At 38.4% G+C, this 20,779-nt stretch overlaps 1 protein-coding gene across 1 annotated transcript in view; it reads left to right on the forward strand.

The window, feature by feature from the left end:
* Positions 1-12,688: 12,688 nt before the first annotated feature.
* The window catches only part of LOC138169007 (mucin-2-like), an 11,378-nt gene continuing 3,287 nt past the window's right edge, over positions 12,689-20,779 (forward strand). The window contains exons 1-2 of the mRNA XM_069098073.1: positions 12,689-12,763; positions 20,493-20,765. Coding sequence (XP_068954174.1) covers positions 12,689-12,763; positions 20,493-20,765 — 348 coding nt within the window. The remainder of the gene's footprint in view (positions 12,764-20,492; positions 20,766-20,779) is intronic.

Genomic DNA, 20,779 nt, shown 5'->3' on the forward strand with positions numbered 1-20,779 from the left:
CAAAAAATATATAGGAAGCAATAGAGACTTGCAAATTTTTTTAGCCCATTAACATATGCTAAGGGAAGTCAACTCAGTGAACGTCCATGACTTTTTAAAAGTCAGTGTTTAAAGGAGTCAAAAATGACAGAATTGGAAAGTGGTAATTAAGATTACTTCCACTGGTAAACAACCTCAAATTCCTTCCAAATCAAGAGACAAAACAACCGTGGAATCATTGAATTCAAGAAAGCTAAGGGACCTTAGAGACCACCTAACCTACCTACCATATTTTATACATAAGAAAACTTAAGGTGTTGGAGGTGAAGAGGTTTTGCCAAGGTCATGTAAATGTACAAGTGCCAGGACTGGGATTTGAGTCTACTAACTGCCAGTTCACAAGATGAAATAAGTAAAACACATAGTGTTGTCTTTATTTTCTAAATGAGGTACCTACCTGAGAGAGACCCCATTAAGAAATGTTCATATTCTTAAAGTAAATAGAAAGTTATTTGTTAACTTTATATGGTGACATAAACTGGGCTATCTACAAGAGATATTTTCACAGTTATAGGTGCAAATTTCCAAGATGTGCAAAGGAAGTCAGGTGTCATGGTCACAGTACATTGGTATTTCCACACTTGCAAAGCATAGGGTGTTATCCCAATGCTCAAAGACCTTGCAATCCAGTTAGTGAACAACAGAAAAACACACAAAAGCAGCAAGGAATATAGACCTCATATTACTAAGAGCTAAAGTGTATCTTCCAGACCCACAGAAGAGATAGGAATTGAGCTCAGTCTAGAAGGATGGGGAAACAAAGACAGGAAGTCAGGGGGACCAAAGAGGACAAGAGGTTCATAGACCCCAAGTGTATGTAAGTTAGTCAATATGAAACATGATTTGATGGTGATTTCATGTCCTATACAAGTATTTCCCTAAGTTTTTCAAAAATATTACTATTGGGGGGGGGTTACTTTATTTCCCCTCTCTTAGCTCATTGGGGAGATAGAATTAGATGATTTCTAAAGTTCCTTCAAGCTCTAATTCTGATTATCCTAAGTCCCAAAGGTTATTGTTTGGAAGCAAAATAAGCTTTATTTTAGCTAGTGCTACAAAGAATAGCAATATGAAAAGGGCATCATTGTGAAACTTCAATATGATTATACTGTTCTAGTAGAATTTTTTTAAAAAAAGGAGTGAGGTTAATTAGTCCTGTAGAGAGAGATGTCTTACATATATGTCAGTGTGTAAAGATATATGCAATTATTTTTTAAATTTTTTAAATAAATTATAAATATGGGATAAGGTTTTTCCAATATGTAAGTGACATCCTGATGCAATTTATTAATAAGACCACTAGGCTACTACAAAAATAAAGGTTATCTTAGTGATACTTAGTGATGTAGGAACTCCAAACATTAAACACACCTACCAAAGTGCACATTAGGGAATATATAATTGGAAATTCTTTTTTATCAAGTCAAGGTCTTCTTCAGGAAGAAATTGACATGTAAGGATCAGTGCCAACTTTAGCAAACTGCCACTATCATTCCTTTGTTTGAGGAAGAACCTATAAGTGACATTATCTTACATCAAACTGTTTTCCTCTCTCCAGAAGCAGTCAAATAGGATATTATAAGAAGGATAGCTTCTCAGACGGGTCCTTCCCATCGTTTTCTATCCTGGCTGTCAGTTCCCATGCTCAGAATGTCAAGACACAGAAGCTGACTGGAATTACCCTGACGAACACTCAGGCCAGACTTTGGAAAAAGGTTCTCCTACCAGGGTAGGTACTTGGGAATTCTCATCTTAAAACTCCTGACTACTGACTTCTGCTCTGATCCTGTGGCTTTATAGCATTGTGGGCTTTTAAATAGATGTCTTCGTCCCAGCTCCACCTGGCTCAATATGTTTTTTGGATGAAAAGGTGAAGAATGGTAGCAATTTGTAATGAACTAAGAAATAAGGCATTAGGGGATTTTTAATGAACAAGTATTCCCTGTTCCAATGTACAATGTGCAGAATTATTTTCTATGGGCATCTCTTAATGTCTCCTGATGCTCACTTGAACAGAAAAGGGCATTACAGTTACCTAAAGGAATTTCTCCTAAAATATAACTGCCTGAAGAGTAGTTGGATTTTCATTTATGCCCATAATTCTGATTTCTGTGTACATGCTATACATCACTGTAGAAACCCAAATCCAAACATGAAAAAGCAGCTATGTACTTATCAGTGAGTACGCAAAAACCTATTAACCACCTACTTTGTGTCAAGAAAGATGTTAAGTACTACGGCTACAAAGAAAGACAAAAGACGGTCCCAGCCCTCAAGGAGCTCAAATGGGGGAGACAACATGGAAACAACTATGTTCAAATGAAATATATGTGTGTATGTTTGTATATAAACATGTGTATAAATGCACATACATGTGTATATATATATATGCATACATAGACACACAAAATAAATTGGACATCATGTCAGAGGGAAGGCACTATAATTAAGGATGATTGGGAAAGGATTCTTGTAGAAGGCAGAATTTTAGCTGGAACCTGAAAGAAGCCAAGGAAGTTAGGCAACAAGGACAAGAAAGGAGAGAATTCCAGGCATGAGGAGAAAGCTACTGAAAATATATAGAGTTGGATGGTCCTGTGCAAGTGACAGCAAGAAGGTCAGTGTCATAGGTGACTAATATGGAAGTGTATTTTACATGATTTCCCATATATAATGTATGTCAAAATGCATACTGCCTTAGGGAAGAGGGAGGGGAGGGAGGCAGAAAAAAATTAAGAACTCACAATTTTATTAAAGATGAATATTAAAAATTGTCTTTAAATATAAGTGGGAAAAACAAAACACTACTTAAAAGGAGAAAAAAGGTCACTGTCACTGGATCAATCATACAATATGCATGGTTGATTAAGGTGCAAGAAAATTGGAAAGGTAGGAGGGAGTGAATGGCTTTGAACAATAAACAAAGAATTTTATATTTGATTCTGGAAAACACTGAAATTGCATTAGGAGGTGATTTGGCAAAACCTAAATTTTAGGAAGATCAATATTATAGCTGAGGGGAGAACAGGCTAGAACAGGAAGAGATTTGAGGCAGAATTGCTAATCAAAATGCTATTGCAATAGTCCAGGAGTAAAGTGATAAAGGCTGCATCAATGTGATGCAGTGTCAGAGGAGAGAAGGGGGTGCATGAAAGAGATGTTATGAAGACAGAAACAACAGGACTTGGCAACAACAAGTTGTAATGGAAGATGAAGGAGAGGGAGGAGTCAAAGAGAACACCTGGGAAGATGGTGGCATCTTCACCAGTAACAGGAAAGTTAAGAACAGGGGAGGGTTTTGTGAGAGGTAAAATAAATTCACTTTTGAACATTAGTTGAAGTGCTCTATGGGACATCCAGTTGAAGATGCGAGATTGGAGGTCAGAAGAGTAGCTAGGGCTAGATAAGTGGGTAGATTTGAAATCATTTGAATAAAGATCATAAATGATCATAATCCTTAGCCTTGATTGCCTTCGTTTCCGAAATGAACTGAGTTGGACAAGGAAAAGGCAAACCATTCCAATATTTCTGCCAAGAAAACCTCAAATGGGATTGCAAAGACTGAAACAACTGAACAAAAAAAAGTAATTGACTCCATGAAAACTAATGAGGTTATCAAGTGAAATAGTGCCTTGTGGGAAGCTCATAGCTAGTGAGTTATGACCTGGATGCAAATATAACTGACAAGGAGGAGAACTAAGATAAAGCAATGTCATGGAAACCATTTGAGAAAAGAGTACCAAGAAGACTCATGGGATTCAACAGAAGAGACCAGAGTAGGGTTCAACAGATTCACCAAGGAGGTAAGACAAGGAAGCAAAGAGAGTGTAGTCAGTGCAGGACCAATGGCCTGGGGCAGAACTGAGGGTAAATAGATTGGATGTTGCAGTGAGGATGAAGAATAGGGCATGGGGCTGCAAGGCAGAGAGAAAGGCTGAATGAGAACCAATTGAGATTAGATCAAGGGAGTTCAGAATTCACAAACATGGAAGTGGTGAATTTGTGGGTGGTAAAAAGATCAAGAGTCTATTCCTGTGTGTAGCTCAGGTGGGGTGGAAGAGGGGATTATAGTAAATGAGTAAATTGAGGGATGAAGAGATTAAGGTGTTTTCAGGCATATTAATATGTCTAGTAAAGTTCTCTAGTATGTGGGAAGGATTTAGGGATGAAAGGCCCTAAACTAGGCAGTGATAGTAGTAAAGAAAGAAGGCAAATATCCTTAATCTTCAGTCAAATCTCTCCCAGAAATGATCTGGTACACAGATCCCTTCTTCCAGAAGTCAGAAAAAGTAGTTAGAAAAGATAACCTTCAAATGAAGGTATCTCCTGTTGTTGACAAGAATTTTTGTGTTCCCAAATCTCCGTTCTTGAAAGATGCACCCCAACTTGATAATTAAATGGTTAATTCTATGCATAAAGCAGTACTCCCACCATATTGGATTGTATGCTTCTGGGTCCTGTTTTTCATATGTTGGAGGAACTCCTGGTATGGAAATCTCCTCCACTGATACACATCAGAAACTCAGGAACTTACAGACTTAAGGGGCTATCTGGGCACAAAGAGAGCAAGAGATTTGCCCCTGGCCATACAGCTAATAAGTGCCAGTGGTAGGACTTGAATCCTGAGTCTGCCTGATGCTAAGGCCACCTCTCTACCTGCTAAGGTATGCTGCCTCTATGCATACTAGATACATGAGAAAAATATATTATTTTCCAACTTTATTCTCGGTAAATTTTCAGATTTCTGATTTTTTAAAATGGAATGGAAAAGGCCCTGCCACCAAATCTACATGGAGTACTCCCAAGAGTGACATTTAATTAAAGGGCCACATGCCTCCCTGAAAGTGCTCAAAGTTCTTGCATCTTCATATCACTTTGCCGTCATTCAGAGAATCATCCTTCATGACAAACCCTTATATCAATTGTTCCTTTTGCAAAGAAAATGCCACTTCACCCCAAACATGCTCTTTATTACTGGAACTAACCATAGGAAATCATGTCACTTGTTACAGGAAAGGCCAAGAAGATAAAAGATGAAACTATTGTACCTGACTTTGGGCCTCCTGGCTCTCGTCTCTTATTTCCCGGTAAGCCTCTTTAAACACAATTTCTCTGCTGTTGCATCTTATTCAAATTCATAAAGAACAATTTGAGACCTTTCTGAAAATCAGCTTTAGTTTATATAAAGTTGTCCTTTAGTTCAGAATGGTCTGAGTGCTTTCTATTCTGACTGATCTCTTCCTTTTCTCTGCCCTTCCTCATTTGCCCAAGGGAAACTGGCCTTCACATTTGGAATTTAGATTTTCTTCACATTTGATGTTTGAGAGTAGCCCGAAGGGCATTCAAATAGAGCGGAACAGGGCATTTCCATCATCAGGTTTGCAAGGATGTGTGTGGGTTCCTCTGTAGTAATGGGGAGTCTTTAGGTAAAGCCTAAATAGGTGTGGTATACTTTCCTAGTTATAGTCACCTCATTCCCCATTCAAGGGGTGCACACTGGTACCTTGGTATGGTGAATCAGGTTCAACACATATAGGTTGCACTTTGAGAAAAGAATCTGTACTTCATCCTGTGTCTTGGAGGACTCTGATAGGTTTGGTGGGTTTGGAAGATTCTCAATTAAGTACAAGAGGTGTACAAATTTAGACTCTCAATAGAGTTCTCACAGTAGCTCAGGGAGATGTCATGGGACACAAAGCACCAGTAGTAAAAGAGCAACGACCTTTGCCATCTTCCTTGTTCTCACTCTATTGGCAGAGAATCATGGAGCTTAGACCTTAGACATCAGTACATCTATTCTCTCCATTTTTACCCTTGAAGAAACTGAATCTTGGGGTGATTTCCACAAGGTGATACAGTGGAAGGACTTCTGCAATGACAGATTCCATTATATCACACTACCTCCTGCAGTCACTGAGAATGAAGAAGCCCCTGGTCCCTCTCACACAACAAAGTGTATATACCCCTGGCAATGGGCTATCATAATGCAATAAAAGAAACATAAGGGGTGAGATGGGTTCAAGGACAACTAGGTGAGCTGAAATGAAGAACAGAAAGTTAACCAGAGACTACTGGACCAAGGCAAAAGGGCAGGCAGAGCAGGGTGCAGCTGTCTGTACAAAAACCTCTCTCTTGCTTTTCTCTTTTTACAAAGCATTGAAACATCTTCATCAATAGGGACAAAGCTGAAAGTCCTGGACATTATTTCTTTTTTGTCTTTTCTTCATATTTGAGCCTTGAAGGTAGGACTTCAAGGACAATGATTTTGGAAAAGTCACATTGATGTACAAAAGGCTTATATAAAATTATTCCTTCCCAATAAAATAGTGAAATGTATTGATTAGGTCAAGGTCAACTTTAGCTGACACTAAAATAAGTGAAATGCTTCATTTAAAGAAGGAGAAAGCTTCTGGGCTTACAAATGTTGCTTGACACTCAGTTCAATATTTCTGAAAATAGGGCAGAAAAGGCACAAAAATGTGTGTAATTAAAGGATACCCAATGTTCTCAGTCTAGAAATTATTGTTTCCTTGGAATGTATTAAGCAATGAAAATTTAACTAGCAAGAATTGTTATTGAGTAGCAATTCATGATAAAAACTTATTGTTACATTGGATTTTATTAAACATCTAAAATTTAACTGGTTAGCATTGTTTTAAAGTAGTAATTCATGGTAGAAGTTAGATTTTAGATTAGATTACATTAGATTTTATTAAATGTCTATAATTTAACTAAGTAGAATTGTTTTTAAGAAGTAATTAATGATACACTTTGAAGAAACCCTGGACTTGATGCCAGGGACAATAAATTCTAATCTTTATTCTTCCACTAACTACCCCCACAACTTTGGAAATATTATCACCTTGAGCTTAAATTTTTATTTATACAAAAAATTCAGGGGCAGGGAGAGATGAGCTAGCACAAGGGTTCTTAACTTGACATCCATAGCCTTGGGTTTTTTTTCAATGTTTTGATAAATGTTTTTTCATTATAATTGGTCTCATTGTAAGCCTATGTATTTTATTTCGTGTATTTAAAAATAGAATTTTGAGAAGGATTCCATAAGCTTCATCAGACTGCCAGAGGGTCCATACCATCAAAAAAAAACACACATGAAGTAACCCCAATTTCATTAATGAATTTGGATGTAAAAATCTTAAATAAAATACTGGCTAAAAGATTACAATAATGTATCACAATAAAAATAATAACATCTTTTCATCTCAATGGTGCAACTTTTTACTTATTCTTGCATAAGCATGAGTCTGATATATATAAATTCAAAACACTTCGAGCCAAAGAATGGAGCCATGATGTAGAAAATAGCTGGAAAGCTGGTGTGGCTCACTTCCTCTCTGTTCCCAATCCCATTCTTAGCATGTGCAGTAAAAGTTCTCAATTGTATCAGAAGGTTGAGGTTTCATTAGGGAAATGATATAAAGGGCTTATTTTAAATAGACTGAGAATGAGAAGGAAGCCTTAGTTTTATTCCTGGGCAGTTCCTTTAACCTGTTATATATTTGAATATTTGAACAAAATCTGAGAAAGGCATCATTTCAACAGCACTGTTGAAAAACAGTAGAACATTGCTGACAAGACTCTTACCAGAGTCTTCCTTAGTAGGCTGATGGAAGATGGCCATCTACCTCAGAGCCAGTTTGGCTTCAGAAAGGATTGAAGAATGAATGGTTGATGTGTTCCTTGCTGACCAAGAACTCCAAGAGAAATGCAAGGAGCAGAACAGAGGTCTGGACACAACATTCATAGATATGACTGAGGCCTTTGATACTGTCAATCGTGAGGGTTTGTGGAAGATCATGGCAAAATGTGATTGTCTAGAGAATTTCATCGGTACTGTACATCAGTTTCATGACGGCATGCCTGCATGGGTTCTGGATAAAGGTCAATGCTCTGATGCTTTCCTGGTCACCAACGGAGTGAAGCAGGGTTGGGTGCTTGCTCCCATGCTTTTTAGCATAATTTTTAGTGATGCTGCCAGATGCATTCAATGAGGATGAAAATGGCATCAAGGTCAGAGACCACACTGATGGTAAATTATTTCATTTGAAATGGCTACAAGCCAAAACTAATGTGGAGGGAGCATTGGCGTATGACTTTTTGTTTGCAGATGATTGTGCATTCAGTGCAGCCTCTGAGGCTGAAATGTAACAGAGAATGGATTGATTCTTGGTTGCTTGTGCTAATTTTAGCCTGACAAATAACACCAAGAAAACAGACGTTCTCTATCAGTCAACACCACACCATCCATACATGGAACTACCAGTTACAGCAAATAGAGAAATTTTTAATGCTGTGGATAAATCAGTTACCTTGGCAATATACTTTCTATGAATGTACACATAGATTCAGGGTTTGGGACACTCCAAAGGAAAGTGTGGGAGAAAAGAGGCATTAGGCTGCCTACTAAACAGAAGAAGGTGCACAGAGCAGCTATAATGACCTCATTGTTGTATGCCTGTGAAAGCTGGACAGTCTACCAGCACCATGCAAGGAAACTGAATTGGTTCCATTTGAATTATCTTAGGAAAATTCCGAAAATCACCTGGCAAGATAAGATACCAGACACTGAGGTCTTTTGTTGAACTGAACTTCCAAGCATTCGACGAATTGACCACATTGTTCAAATGCCAAATGGCCTAAAAGATTATTTTATGGAGAATCCACCACAAGTCAAATGCTCATATGGAAGTCAGAGGAAGTAATACAAGGATATTCTCAAGATCTCACTAAAGAACTTTGGAATATATTATAACACATAGGAGAGACTGGCACAGGACTGCCCAGCATAGCAGAAAGTACTGTGCTCTATGAGCAAAGAATTGCTCAACGGAGAGTAGGTCAAAAGAAAAGTGAGATGCACAAATTTAGAGATAACTCCATTCCAAATATTCATAGGGACTATCTGTGCCTGACCTGAGGCAGAATCTCTAAATTTACATTGGTCTGATCAGTCACAGTCAGACACACTGTACATGAATCCTGGCATAGTGCTGTCATTTTGGTCCTTTTTGAACACTGGGGACAAAAATCAACCAACCATCAACCATATCAAATTGCTTGCATTCTCAAGAAGAGTGGTGAGGAGGGAGGGATAGAATTTGGAACTCAAAATTTTTTAAATGGGTATTTAAAATTGTATTTACATGTAACTGGAAAAAGTGAAACAAAACATTTTCACATTAAAAAAAGAAAAACTTAGTATACATGATCATACTTTGACAACCAACTCCTCTGTGAGAGAAATCAACAAACTGGAAACCAGGGAACTCCCTAACAGAAAATCAGAGAATTACTGTTATACATATGGCAACAATGTATTTTACTCTGAAAGTCTCCAGAGGAAACACATTTTTCTTCCGATTCTACAGCATTGATGCAAGTGATATAAAAATAATTAAAGTAACTAGCATTTAGATATCACATAGAGGTTTGCAAAGCACTTTACATGTTATCTGATCCACACAACTCTCTCTGTGAGGCAGATGCTATTATCTTCATTTTACAGCTGAGGAAACTGAGGCAGACAGGTTAAGTGATTTACCCAGGGTCAAGCAGGTAGTGCTTGAAGCAAGATTTGAACTCAAGTCTACTACTTCATCCACTGCACTACCTAGCTGCCTACAAACATAATTTATCAAAGACAGCAGGGCTTCATTGTCAAATAATAAATATAAAGATGACTAATGTGATATAACAATCTGCAGCACAGCGACACTACATAGTGGTTAAATTCCTTGAGAATGCTATCTACAGTCGATGCCTCCCCTTCTTTTCCTCTCCATCTCTTCTTAATTTTCTACAGTCTGGCCTCTGACCTCACCATTCGACTGTCTCCAAAGAAATGGTCTCTTAATTGCCAAATCCGATGGACTTTTCTCAGTCCTCCCATTCCTTAATCTCTCTGCAATCACCTTCTTCGTGCTCTCTTCTCTTGGGTTTTCACAACGCTGCTCTCCCCAGTTCTCATCCTACTAATCTGACCACTGCTGATCCCCCTTCACTGCATCTTCATTCAGGACACACCCACAAACTCGGGGCGTTTCTCAAGGAAGGCTCCGACTCTCTTCTCTTCTCCCTCTGTACTAACTGATCTCATCAGCATGATGGACTCAAATATCATTTCTGTCGAGATAATTCTTAGATGTTTCTATCCAATTCTAACCTCTCCCAGGCCTCCAATCTTGCATCCCCAATTATCCTTTGGACAACTCAAGCTAGATCTTCCCTTAACCATCTGAAACTCAGTATGCCCAAAACCAAACTCATTATATCCTCCAAAAAAATTCTTCCATCTTCGTAAATCCCTTATTGATGTCAATGGCATTGCCATCCTCCCAGGCACATAGACTCATAATTTTTTGTATAATACTTGGCTCCTTACTCTTTCACTCCCCCTGCCTATATCTAATCTGCTGGAAAGTTCTGCTGATCCTACCTACATAATAACTCTTGCATATGCCCCCTTTTTTCCTTTGACTCCTTCCTCACTGCCTCATCCCCACACCATATCTGACTTCTTACTGAGTTTTTTTAATTATAATTTCATAATGTGGGCAACTAGGTGGTACAGTGGATAGAGTGCTAGGCCTAAAGTCAGGAAGACTCACCTTCCTAAGTTCAAATCTAGCCTCAGACACTTACTAGCTGTGTGACCCTGGCCAAGTCACTTAATCCTGTATTCATCAGTTCCTCATCTGAAAAAATGAACTGGAGAAGAAAATGGCAAACCACCACAGCATCTTTGCCCCAAATAGGGTCACAAAGAATCAGACATAACTGAATGGTTTCATAGCACCTCTTGCATATTCCCTCTTCTCTCCTCTGAAACTGATACTCCCCTAGAACAGGCCCTCCTCACTTCATGCTAGGACTATTGCATAGCCTTTCTTGTCTCAAGGCTCTACTCCTGTCTCAGGTCCATCCTCCAATCAACTATCAAACTCATCTTCCCAAAGTGCAAGTCTGACCATGTCATTGCCCTATTCGATAAATTCCATTGAACCTCTGCTGCCTCCTGGATTGAATATAAAATCTTCTGTTTGACTTTCAAAGTCCTGGCCCCTTCCTCATTTTCCATCTTGTTAAGTATCACTCCCTTCCCCGTGATGAAGCCCCTTGCTGTTCCTTGCAGAAGACATTACATCTCACCATCCTATTGTGTATTTTCATTGACTGCCCCACATGACTGAAATTTTCTCCCTCCTCATCTCCTCTTCCTGATTCCCCTGGCTTCCTTTATGTCTCAGCTAAAATCCCACCTTCTGCAAAAAACATTTTCTATTTTTCCTTAGTGTGAGTGGTTTCCCCTCTAAAATTATCCCTAATATTTCTTGCATGTGGTCCACCATCACCCTAATTAAATTGTGAGTTCCTTAAGGGAAGGACTAACTTTACCTTTCTTTATATTGCTAGCACTTAACATAGGGCCTGGCAAATAGTAAGTGTTTAATAAATGTTTGTTGACTTCTCTTGACATAATTAAACATTTCTTTCAAAGTACAGCTCAGAAGGAGGCACTGAATTTTGATACTTAGTACAGTGTGGGCCACCAATGGACACAATAGAGTCACATCCTAAATCCAACAAAATTCACCTGTGAGACCTAGACCTAAGCCTAATGTTGCAACTGGCCTAAAGTCGAGACTAGAGAAGTTTCAAAGTTACCCCTGTGCTTTATCTAATTTCAAGTGGACTGGCAAGGCTCATGATTACAAAGCCTTAGGACAGAGCCCATGGTTAGTATTGGAGCAATGGAACCCGAAATGTCCTGAAATGTCCCGAAATGGGACCCTGGATGGGATATGTGAGAAGAACAATCACTAGCAAATATAAAAGCATATATCAAGATGGAAGAAGATACTGACAAGGAGGGAGAGCAGAAATAAAAAAAATTACAGACTGTTAGCATTCCCTAAAGCATAGCTCCAGGCAAGGTAACTTCTGTGGAAGACTAGGAATCCATAGAAATTGATAGGCATGTTGGGGAGGAGGAACAAGGAATAGAAGTGAATGCTTTCCTTCAGGAAATTCTGTGGTGCATTAAAAATATTTCAAGGGGCGGCTAGGTGGCGCAGTGAATAGAGCATCGGCCCTGGAGTTAGGAGGCCCTGAGTTCAAATATAGCCTCAGACACTTGACATACTTACTAGCCATGTGACTTTGGGCAAGTCACTTAACCCCAATTGCCCTCCAGAAAGCAAAAAAAATATATATTTCAAACCTAATAATGGAGGCATACTGTGACAAATTAACAGGAATTAGAAAGCTGGTATCTGAGATGTAATCTGAGTCTACAAGGTAGAGTCAAGGACAAAAAAAAGCTCTAGAAATAGCAGCAATGATCACTGATCTAAGGATAAGCTCTTCAATGTGATCAGTACAGGCAGAGCCAAGATGGCATAAAAAAGACAGAAAACTGCCTGAGCTCTCCCCCAGTTTCCCTTGAAACTACTTTAAATCAGTCCTCAAATACTATAGTGACAGAAGACACAAAAAGATGGAGTGAAACAATTTTCCAGACCAAGATAACTTAGAAGGGCTGGAGGAAAAAAACTGTCTCATTTAGGTATAAGGCCCAGTATAGTTGGCATCTGGGCATGCCAGCAGGAGGCCCCTCTGAATAGCACAGATGTCTTGTTCAGCAGGCCAGCAGCACAGCAGACCAACCGTGAGAACTCCAGCCCCAGAGCCCCTGGAAGAACAAGTGAGTCACCAGCCCCAGAAGCACCAGCACAGCAAACCAGAGACCAGGCCCCTGGCTCGAAAAGCTTGTGACACTGTCCCCTGGACCCAGGAACATAGCTCAATTTTAATAGTCTTGAAATAGGCTGGAAAATGAGCCCAAAAAAGACCTGACCATCGAAAGCTACTACGGAGACTGGGAAGATGAAAACTCAAACTCAGAAGAGGACAACGATGTCCAAACACCAGCATGAGAAGCCTCAAGGAGAAATGTGAATTGGTCTGAAGGCCAAAAAGTCTTTCCTGGAAGAGCTCAAAAAGGATTTTAAAAATCAAATGATGGAGGTAGAAGAAAAATTGGGGAAAGAAATGAGAGGGATGCAAGAGAATCATGAAAAAAAGAGTCAACAGTTTGGTAAAGGAAGCACAAAACTTCGCTGATGAAAACAATTCCTTAAAAAGTAGAGTGGACCAAATGGAAAAGGAAGCACAAAAATTCACTGAAGAAAACTACTCCTGAAAAAGTAGAACTGGTCAAATGGAAAAGGAGGTACAAAGATAATTGAAGAAAATAATTCCTTAAAAATTAGATCGGGTAAATGGAAGCTATGACTCCAAGAGAAATCAGGAAATAATAAAACAAAGTCAAAAGAGTGAAAAAAAATAGAACAAAATGTGAAATGTCTATTGGAAAAACAACTGAACTGGAAAACAGATCCAGGAGAGATAATTTAAGAATTTTTGTACTACCTGGAAACCATGATTAACAAAAAAGCCTGCACAGCATCTTTCAAGAAATTATCAAGGAAAACTGTTCCGAAATCCTAGAATTAGAGGGTAAAATAGTCATTGAAGGAATCCACCAATCACTGCCTGAAAGAGATGCCAAAATGAACACTCCCAGGAATACTATAGCCAAATCCCAGAACTCTTGGGTGAAGGAGAAAATATTATAAGCAATGTGATCAGTGTATATTCACACAACACATTGAATATTATAATACCCTTTCCTATGAACAACACAACAAAGAGGAATTGTGCACTAATGAAAAACATGCTAGATTTGGAGTCAGAGGACCTAGGTTCAAATTACTATTCTGCCACTTAATGTCTGAGTGAGCTTGGTGGGGCATGTCAACTCTTCTCTGGGTCTGTTTTTTCATGTGTTAAAGGACGGCTTTGGCCTACATAACTTCTTAGTTCCCTTGTCTCTCTAAATTTGTAATCCTATGAATCCTATAAGATAGGCAGTATAAGAAATGACCTTTGCCCTTTCTTTACTCTCTCCAGGCACGCCCACATGAAGAGATTGTAAAAATCCATCGCTAGCATCATCATTCGAAGTGCAGAATAACACACATAATGAAGGTCTTAATTTTAACTTTCGGTTGTTTTTTAAATTCAGACTGACATCAAATCGGGGAAGACAGAAACAGCACAAAGTCATCTTTTCATGTTTCCATTTCAGTTTTGGTTATCTTTCTGTTGGAGCTAATGGCACTTGCCTTCTTTACCATCTATCATCATTAGTGCCTTTGAGTAAATGGTAATTTGTTTGAACCTCACAAATATGTTTAAGTTTTAAACTTTTTGTGTCTCCCAGGAGGGACCCAAAGTCAATTAATATTTTCCTTTATATTTTGAATTTATGGAATAAAACAAGCATTTCCATAACATAGTATAATAAAAAGGTGATTGCACATGAAACTGCCTATTTACTATGCACAATTTGCTATTCCTTTCAAATATACAAAATAATCATGCAAATTTCCTTTTTTCCCCTTCTTTTCCTTTCCTACCCCCACCCTAGAGATGGCTATCATTAGATACAAATAGGATGTGTTTGTGTGTGAGTGTGTGTAAAATTGGTCTATCCATACTTCTATTTATCAGTTCTTTTTCTGGATGCAGATAGTGACTTTCTTCACATGTCCTCCATAGTTAGTTTGGGTACTTATAATAGTTAAAATAATTTATTCACTTGTCGTAGTTCTTAAAACAACGTTGCTGTTACTATATACAATGTTCTCTTGGTTCTCCTCATTTCACTCCATTATTTCATCGAAGTCTTTCCATGTTTTTCTAAAATCACTGAGTTCATAATTGCTTTTGGCAATGTAGTATTCCATCACAATGGATGGAATATTTGTTCAGACATTCCCCAACAGATAGATATCCCCGCAGTTTCCAGTTCTTGACCACCACAAAGCAAGCTGCTACAAATATTTTTCCTTTTCCACTAATTATCTTTGGAAATAGACCAAATAGTCATATTGCTGGATCAAAAGGTATAGGTAGCTTAATAACTCTTTGAGCATAGTTTCATATTGCTCTCCAAAATGTTTGGATCACTTCACAATTCCACCAACAATGAATTAGTGTTTCAAATTTTCCATATCCCTTCCAACATTTGTCATTTTCCCCTTTTATCATATTAGTAGATCTAGTACGTATAACATGATATCTCAAGGCTTTTAATTTGCATTTTTCTAATCAATAATCATTTAAATTATTTTTTCATGTGACTATAAATTATTTTGATTCCTTCATTGAAAACTGCCTGTTCATATTCTTTCACCATTTATCAATTGGGGAGCAACTCATATTCTTATGGACTTGACAAAGCTGTTTATATTTTAGCTATGAGACCTTTATCTGAGAAACTATAAAATTTTGCTCCAAATTTTCTGCCTTCCTTTTGATCTTGAGTACATTTGTTTTATTTGTACAAAAACTTGTAAATATATCTTATCCATTATTATTGCAATTATCCATTTTACACCTAACTTTGCTCTCTATCTGTTTATTAATAAATTGTTCACATATCCACAAGTCTTATAAGTAATATGTTCCATGTTCTTTTAATTTTCTTGTAAATTTTCTCTTTATATCTAGTCATGAATACATTTTGACCTTATCTTGGTATATGGTGGGAGATATTGGCCTATGCCCAGTTTCTGCTATACTACTTTCCATTTTTCCCAATAATTTTTGCCAAATAATGAATTCTAATCCAAAAATCTTAAGCCTTTACACTTGTCAAATACAAATTTATTTTGTTTTTTTTTTGGGGGGGGGGTGCTGTAAATTGAATATCTACTCTATTCCATTGATGTACTTAGCCAGTACCAGATAGTTTTTAATTGTGGATTTTTAATTTGTTCTTTTTCTAGGTTTTTTAAATTGCATACCCAATTCATTAGCCTATTATTTCTTTATTTTACTGATATAAGCATTTGGAGATATATTTTCCTTGTAATCACTGCTTTTGCTGTATCCCATAGGTTTTAATATGTCGCCACATTATTGTCTCTCTCTTTAATGAAATTATTTATTGTTTCTATGATTTGTTCTTTAACCCACTCATTCTTTAAGATTAGGTTATTTAATCTCCAATTAGTTTTTAATCTACATTTCCTTGATCCCTTATTATATATTATTTTTTTTGCACTATGATCTGAAAAAAGACACTGTCAATATTGTACTAATATATGGTCAACCTTTATAAAGGTACCATAAACCACTGAGAAAAAAGGTGTATTCCTTTATATTTCCATTCAATTCTCTCCAGATATCTATTATATCTAGTTTATCTAAAATTCTGTTTACTTTAGTAGGTCAATACAAAATGTTCATAATTTTGCCAGTCTTGCAGTATCCTGAAAGCAATCCTCTGTCGTCTTCCTCAAGAGTGATGCTATCTTAGATGCTCTAGATATGTGCCAAAACTCCATTACAATTCAAAGATATAGTAACAGTGTCTACACTATTTACCAGAGAGACTGTGATTGTGATGCATATTCATAATAATAATAACAATAATGAGCAGCATTGGGTAGGAGCCAAGATGGCAGCATAGAAGCAGGAAAACTCCATGAGCTTCCCCCATAACCACTTCAAATACCTATAAAATATGACTCTAAACAAATACAGAACCCACAAAGTGACAAAGAGAAACAAATCTCCCACTGAAAGCAGCCCAGTAGGCTGGCAGGAAGGGTCCATCACAGCATGCTAGGAGTCGAGCACAGCCCTGTGTGAGCCAGAATTTTTAGCCTCAGGGTGGCCCTGACCAGCAGTGGTTGGAGCAGACCTTGGGAGAGTGGATCACCAGCAGCTGTGGAAGTTTCCAGAATTATCAGTTCATAAATGCCACAGGCAAAGTAAAAGGTCAGTGTGGACTTTGTGGGAACAGGGGGACCATGAGTGTGGGGTCCAGCCTCTGCCACCAGGGTGAGAAGGCAAGAAGCTGCATAGGTGCTGTAGACATACAGCACCACAAATGTCTGCTTCTGAGCTCTTGGCCTGCAGATCTTAGGGGGACCAAGCAAGCAGTCTGACAGGTAATTGCTCTTCTTTAACCTGCCTGGATCTGGATTTTTGTCTTGGGTGGAGATCCTAGGGTGCATGACCAGGTGCCAGAGCTTGTGGAGGCTTCAGAGACAGCGCCCAATTAATACCTTCAGCAGCTGTGAAAACCTCAGCAATTTGGGACAAAGCTCTCCCCTCTGGAAGCAGAGTTCTGCTGTGGCAAAAAGCTCAAAATCAAGTAACTGAGTGGCAACATGAGCAAGCAAAGGAAGCAAAGCAAGCACAGCAGTCAAACCTTAGATTTCTTTTTGGGGAACAAAAAAAATCAAAGCATGGAACAGGAGGAAGACAATGAAGTCAGAACTCCTGCACCAAAAGCTTCCAAGAAAAATATGAACTGATTACAGGCCATAGAGGAGCTCAAGAAGGATTTTGAAAACCAAGTAAGAGAAGTGGAGGAAAAATTAGGAAGAGAAATGAGAATGATGCAAGAAAATCATGAAAAGAGAGTCAACAACATGACTGAAGAAAATAACACCTTAAAAATAGACTAACTCAAATGGCAAAAGAGGCCAAAAAGGCAATGAGGAGAAGAATGCCTTAAAAAGCAACATTTGCCAGATGGAAAAAGAATCTCAAAGGCTCATTGTGGAGAATAATTCCTTCAGAATTAGATTGGAGTAAACAGAAGCTAGTGACTTTATGAGAAATCAAGATACTATTAAACAGATCCAAACAAATGAAAAAATAGAAGGCAATGTGAAATATCTCACTGGAAAAACCACTGACCTGAAAAATAGATCTGGGAGAGATAATTTAAAAATTATTGGACTACCTGAAAGCCATGATCAAAAAAAGAATCTAGAAATCATCCTTCCAGAAATTCTCAAGGAAAATTGCCCTGATGTTTTAGACCCAGAGGGCAAAACAGAAATTGAAAGAATTCACCAATCACCTCTTGATTGAAAAAGATCCCCAAAAGAAAACTCCTAGGAATATTATAGCCAGGTTCCAGAGTTCTGAGATCAAGGAGAAAATATTACAAGCAGCCAAGAAGAAACAATTTGAATATTGTGGAAACACAATCAGGATAACACAAGATCTAGCAGCTTCTACATTAACGGATCAAAGGGCTTGGAATATGATATTCTGGAGGTCAAAGGAGCTAGTATTAAAACCAAGAATCACCTACCCAGAAAAACTGAGTATCATGTTTCAGGGGAAAATATGGTCATTCAATGAATTAGAGGACTTTCAAGCATTCTAGATGAAAAAACCAGAGTTGAATAGAAAATTTGACATTCCAATGCAAGAAGCATGAGAAGGTAAACAGGGAAAAGCAATCATAAGGAGCTTATCAAAGTTGAACTATTTACATTCCTATATGGAAAAATGATAATTGTAACTTATGAAACTTTTCTCAGTGTGAGGATAGTTGAAGGGAATGTAAATGTATATATGTATACATACATATATATGTCTAAATAGGAGGGTATATGTGTGTATGAATACATATGTGAGTGTGTATATATGTGTACAGGTGTACATAGACAGAGGGCACAGGATCAATTGAATAAGAAGGGATGATATTTTTAAAAATAAAATTAAGAGGTGAGAGGAATGTAATGAGAGGAAATAGAGACAGAATAGGGTAAATTATGTCATATAAAAGAGGCAAGGGAAAACTGTTATAATGGAAGGCAAAAGGGAATGGGTCAACCTTACTTTTATTGAATTTGGTTTAAGGAGGGAATAACATACACACTAAACTGTGTATCTTACCCTACAGAAAAGTAGGGAAAGGGGATAAGAGGGAGGATGATAGATAGAAGGGAAGGCAGATTGTGGGGGGGGGGGGGAGATGTAGCAGCAAGCACCCCAAGCGTCCTCAGGGTTTGCTGCCGCCACAGGTTCTTGGATCTGCTTTGATAAAGGAAAGCAACTCAAAATGGGTTAACAAGCTTACTTTAATCAGTCAAACATATATCGTTTACCTCGTTCAGAGGAAAAAGGTCAGCACCCTGAACTTCAAAGTATACAGGCAGAATTATCAAGACAGAAACAGATCAAGTAGACAGATTTCCAAACTGTCCAACCATTACATCCATACCCAATCAACATCTGGGTTTTTCAAAGCCGGGGGACTCTCAACAACGGCTTCCCAGAATTCAGATCAAATCACAGAACACTTCTCAATGTGAGCCCCAAAACAAAGCCTCACATCAGGGCTTATATAGCCTTCTCCTGGCTCAGAGAATGTAACAACCTTTTGGACCCACTGGCCAATCAAGAAGTATCTACTGAAAAACAAGCCTCCCACCCCAGGCTCCAGGTGCACTTTAGCCTAGGGGCAGGGAAGATCTTAAAAAATTACATTCCCATTACAGGAGGGTAGTTAGAAGCACACACTTTTGAAAAGGGTCAGGGTCAAAGTAGAAAATAGTACAAGTGGGGGGCGGGATAGGATGGAGGGAAGTATAGTCAGTCTTTCACAATATATCCACTATAGAAATATTTTGCATAACACACATGTACAACCTATATTGAATTGCTTATCTTCCCAGTAAGGGTGGATGATGAGGGAAGAAGGGAAGGAATCTGGAATTCAAAGTTTTTAAAATAAAATGTTTAAAAAATTATATATATAATTTTACATGCATTGGGTAATAAACAGACACTGGGGTATGGAGATCCATCTTGCCCTACTGGAAAGTTGGAGGGGGAATGGAGGGAGGATATAGGAGAGAGCAGATTGGGGGAGGGAGTATTCAGTGGGATCACTGTTCTGAGGTGGTGGGTAGGGGAAAGATGGAGAGAAAATTTGTAACTCAAAATCTTGTGGAAACGAATATTAGAAACTAAAAATAAACATACATTTTACAAAATTAAGTAGTATTAATATCATGCCTTAAGATTTGGAAAGTGCTTTTACTCATTTTATCTTCACAACAACTCTAGGAGGTAAGTGCTCTTATTAATTGCATTTTACAGATGAGGAAACTGAGGCAGGAGAGATTAAGTGACTTGCACAGCTAGTAAGTCTCTGAGATCAGATTTGAGCTTAGGAAGATGAGTCTTCCACACTACCGACCCGGCAATCTATCCACTGTGCCAGCTAGTTCAACATCTAAGTCTAAGATTTGATTTTATACATGTTTAACTGGTCACATTTCTTTATTTCCGCAGTTAAGTAGGACACAGCAGAGACAGACTGGGTCACTTGACCAGAAAAGAACTAATCAGTCACGACATGTTCAAAAGCCTGGCCAAAGACAATCACAGCAAAATCCACCACCTCAACAGAGTGTAGGAGCAGCAAGATCATCTTCAAATACAAGTACTTCCAAAAGCAAACCTGCTGGGCAAAGCAAACGTGTTCCACGAAATCCCCAAAACAAAACAGATGCAAAAGGGGGATCTGTTCTACAAAAATCTCCCAGAAAAAGAACAGCACAACAAAATCCTCAGAACAAAACGGTCCCCAGAAAGACACCCGTTTCTCCAAAGTCTCGATCGAAAACAGCCCCCAGAAAGAAGGCTGTATCACCAAATCCTCAGACCACAAAAGCTCCCGGAAGGACAGTTTCACAAAAGCCTCAGCGCAAAACAGTTATCAGAAAGAGGCGCGTTTCAAGAAAGCCTCGGACCACAGCAGTCACCACAAAGAAACCGGTTTCACCAAAGCCTGGGCGCAAAACAGTCACCAGAAAGAGGCGCGTTTCACGAA

The sequence above is a fragment of the Petaurus breviceps genome, unplaced genomic scaffold, assembly GCF_028583685.1.
Source record: "Petaurus breviceps papuanus isolate PSGF00001 unplaced genomic scaffold, PetGlider_PUasm1.0 126, whole genome shotgun sequence".
Classification (NCBI taxonomy): domain Eukaryota; kingdom Metazoa; phylum Chordata; class Mammalia; order Diprotodontia; family Petauridae; genus Petaurus; species Petaurus breviceps.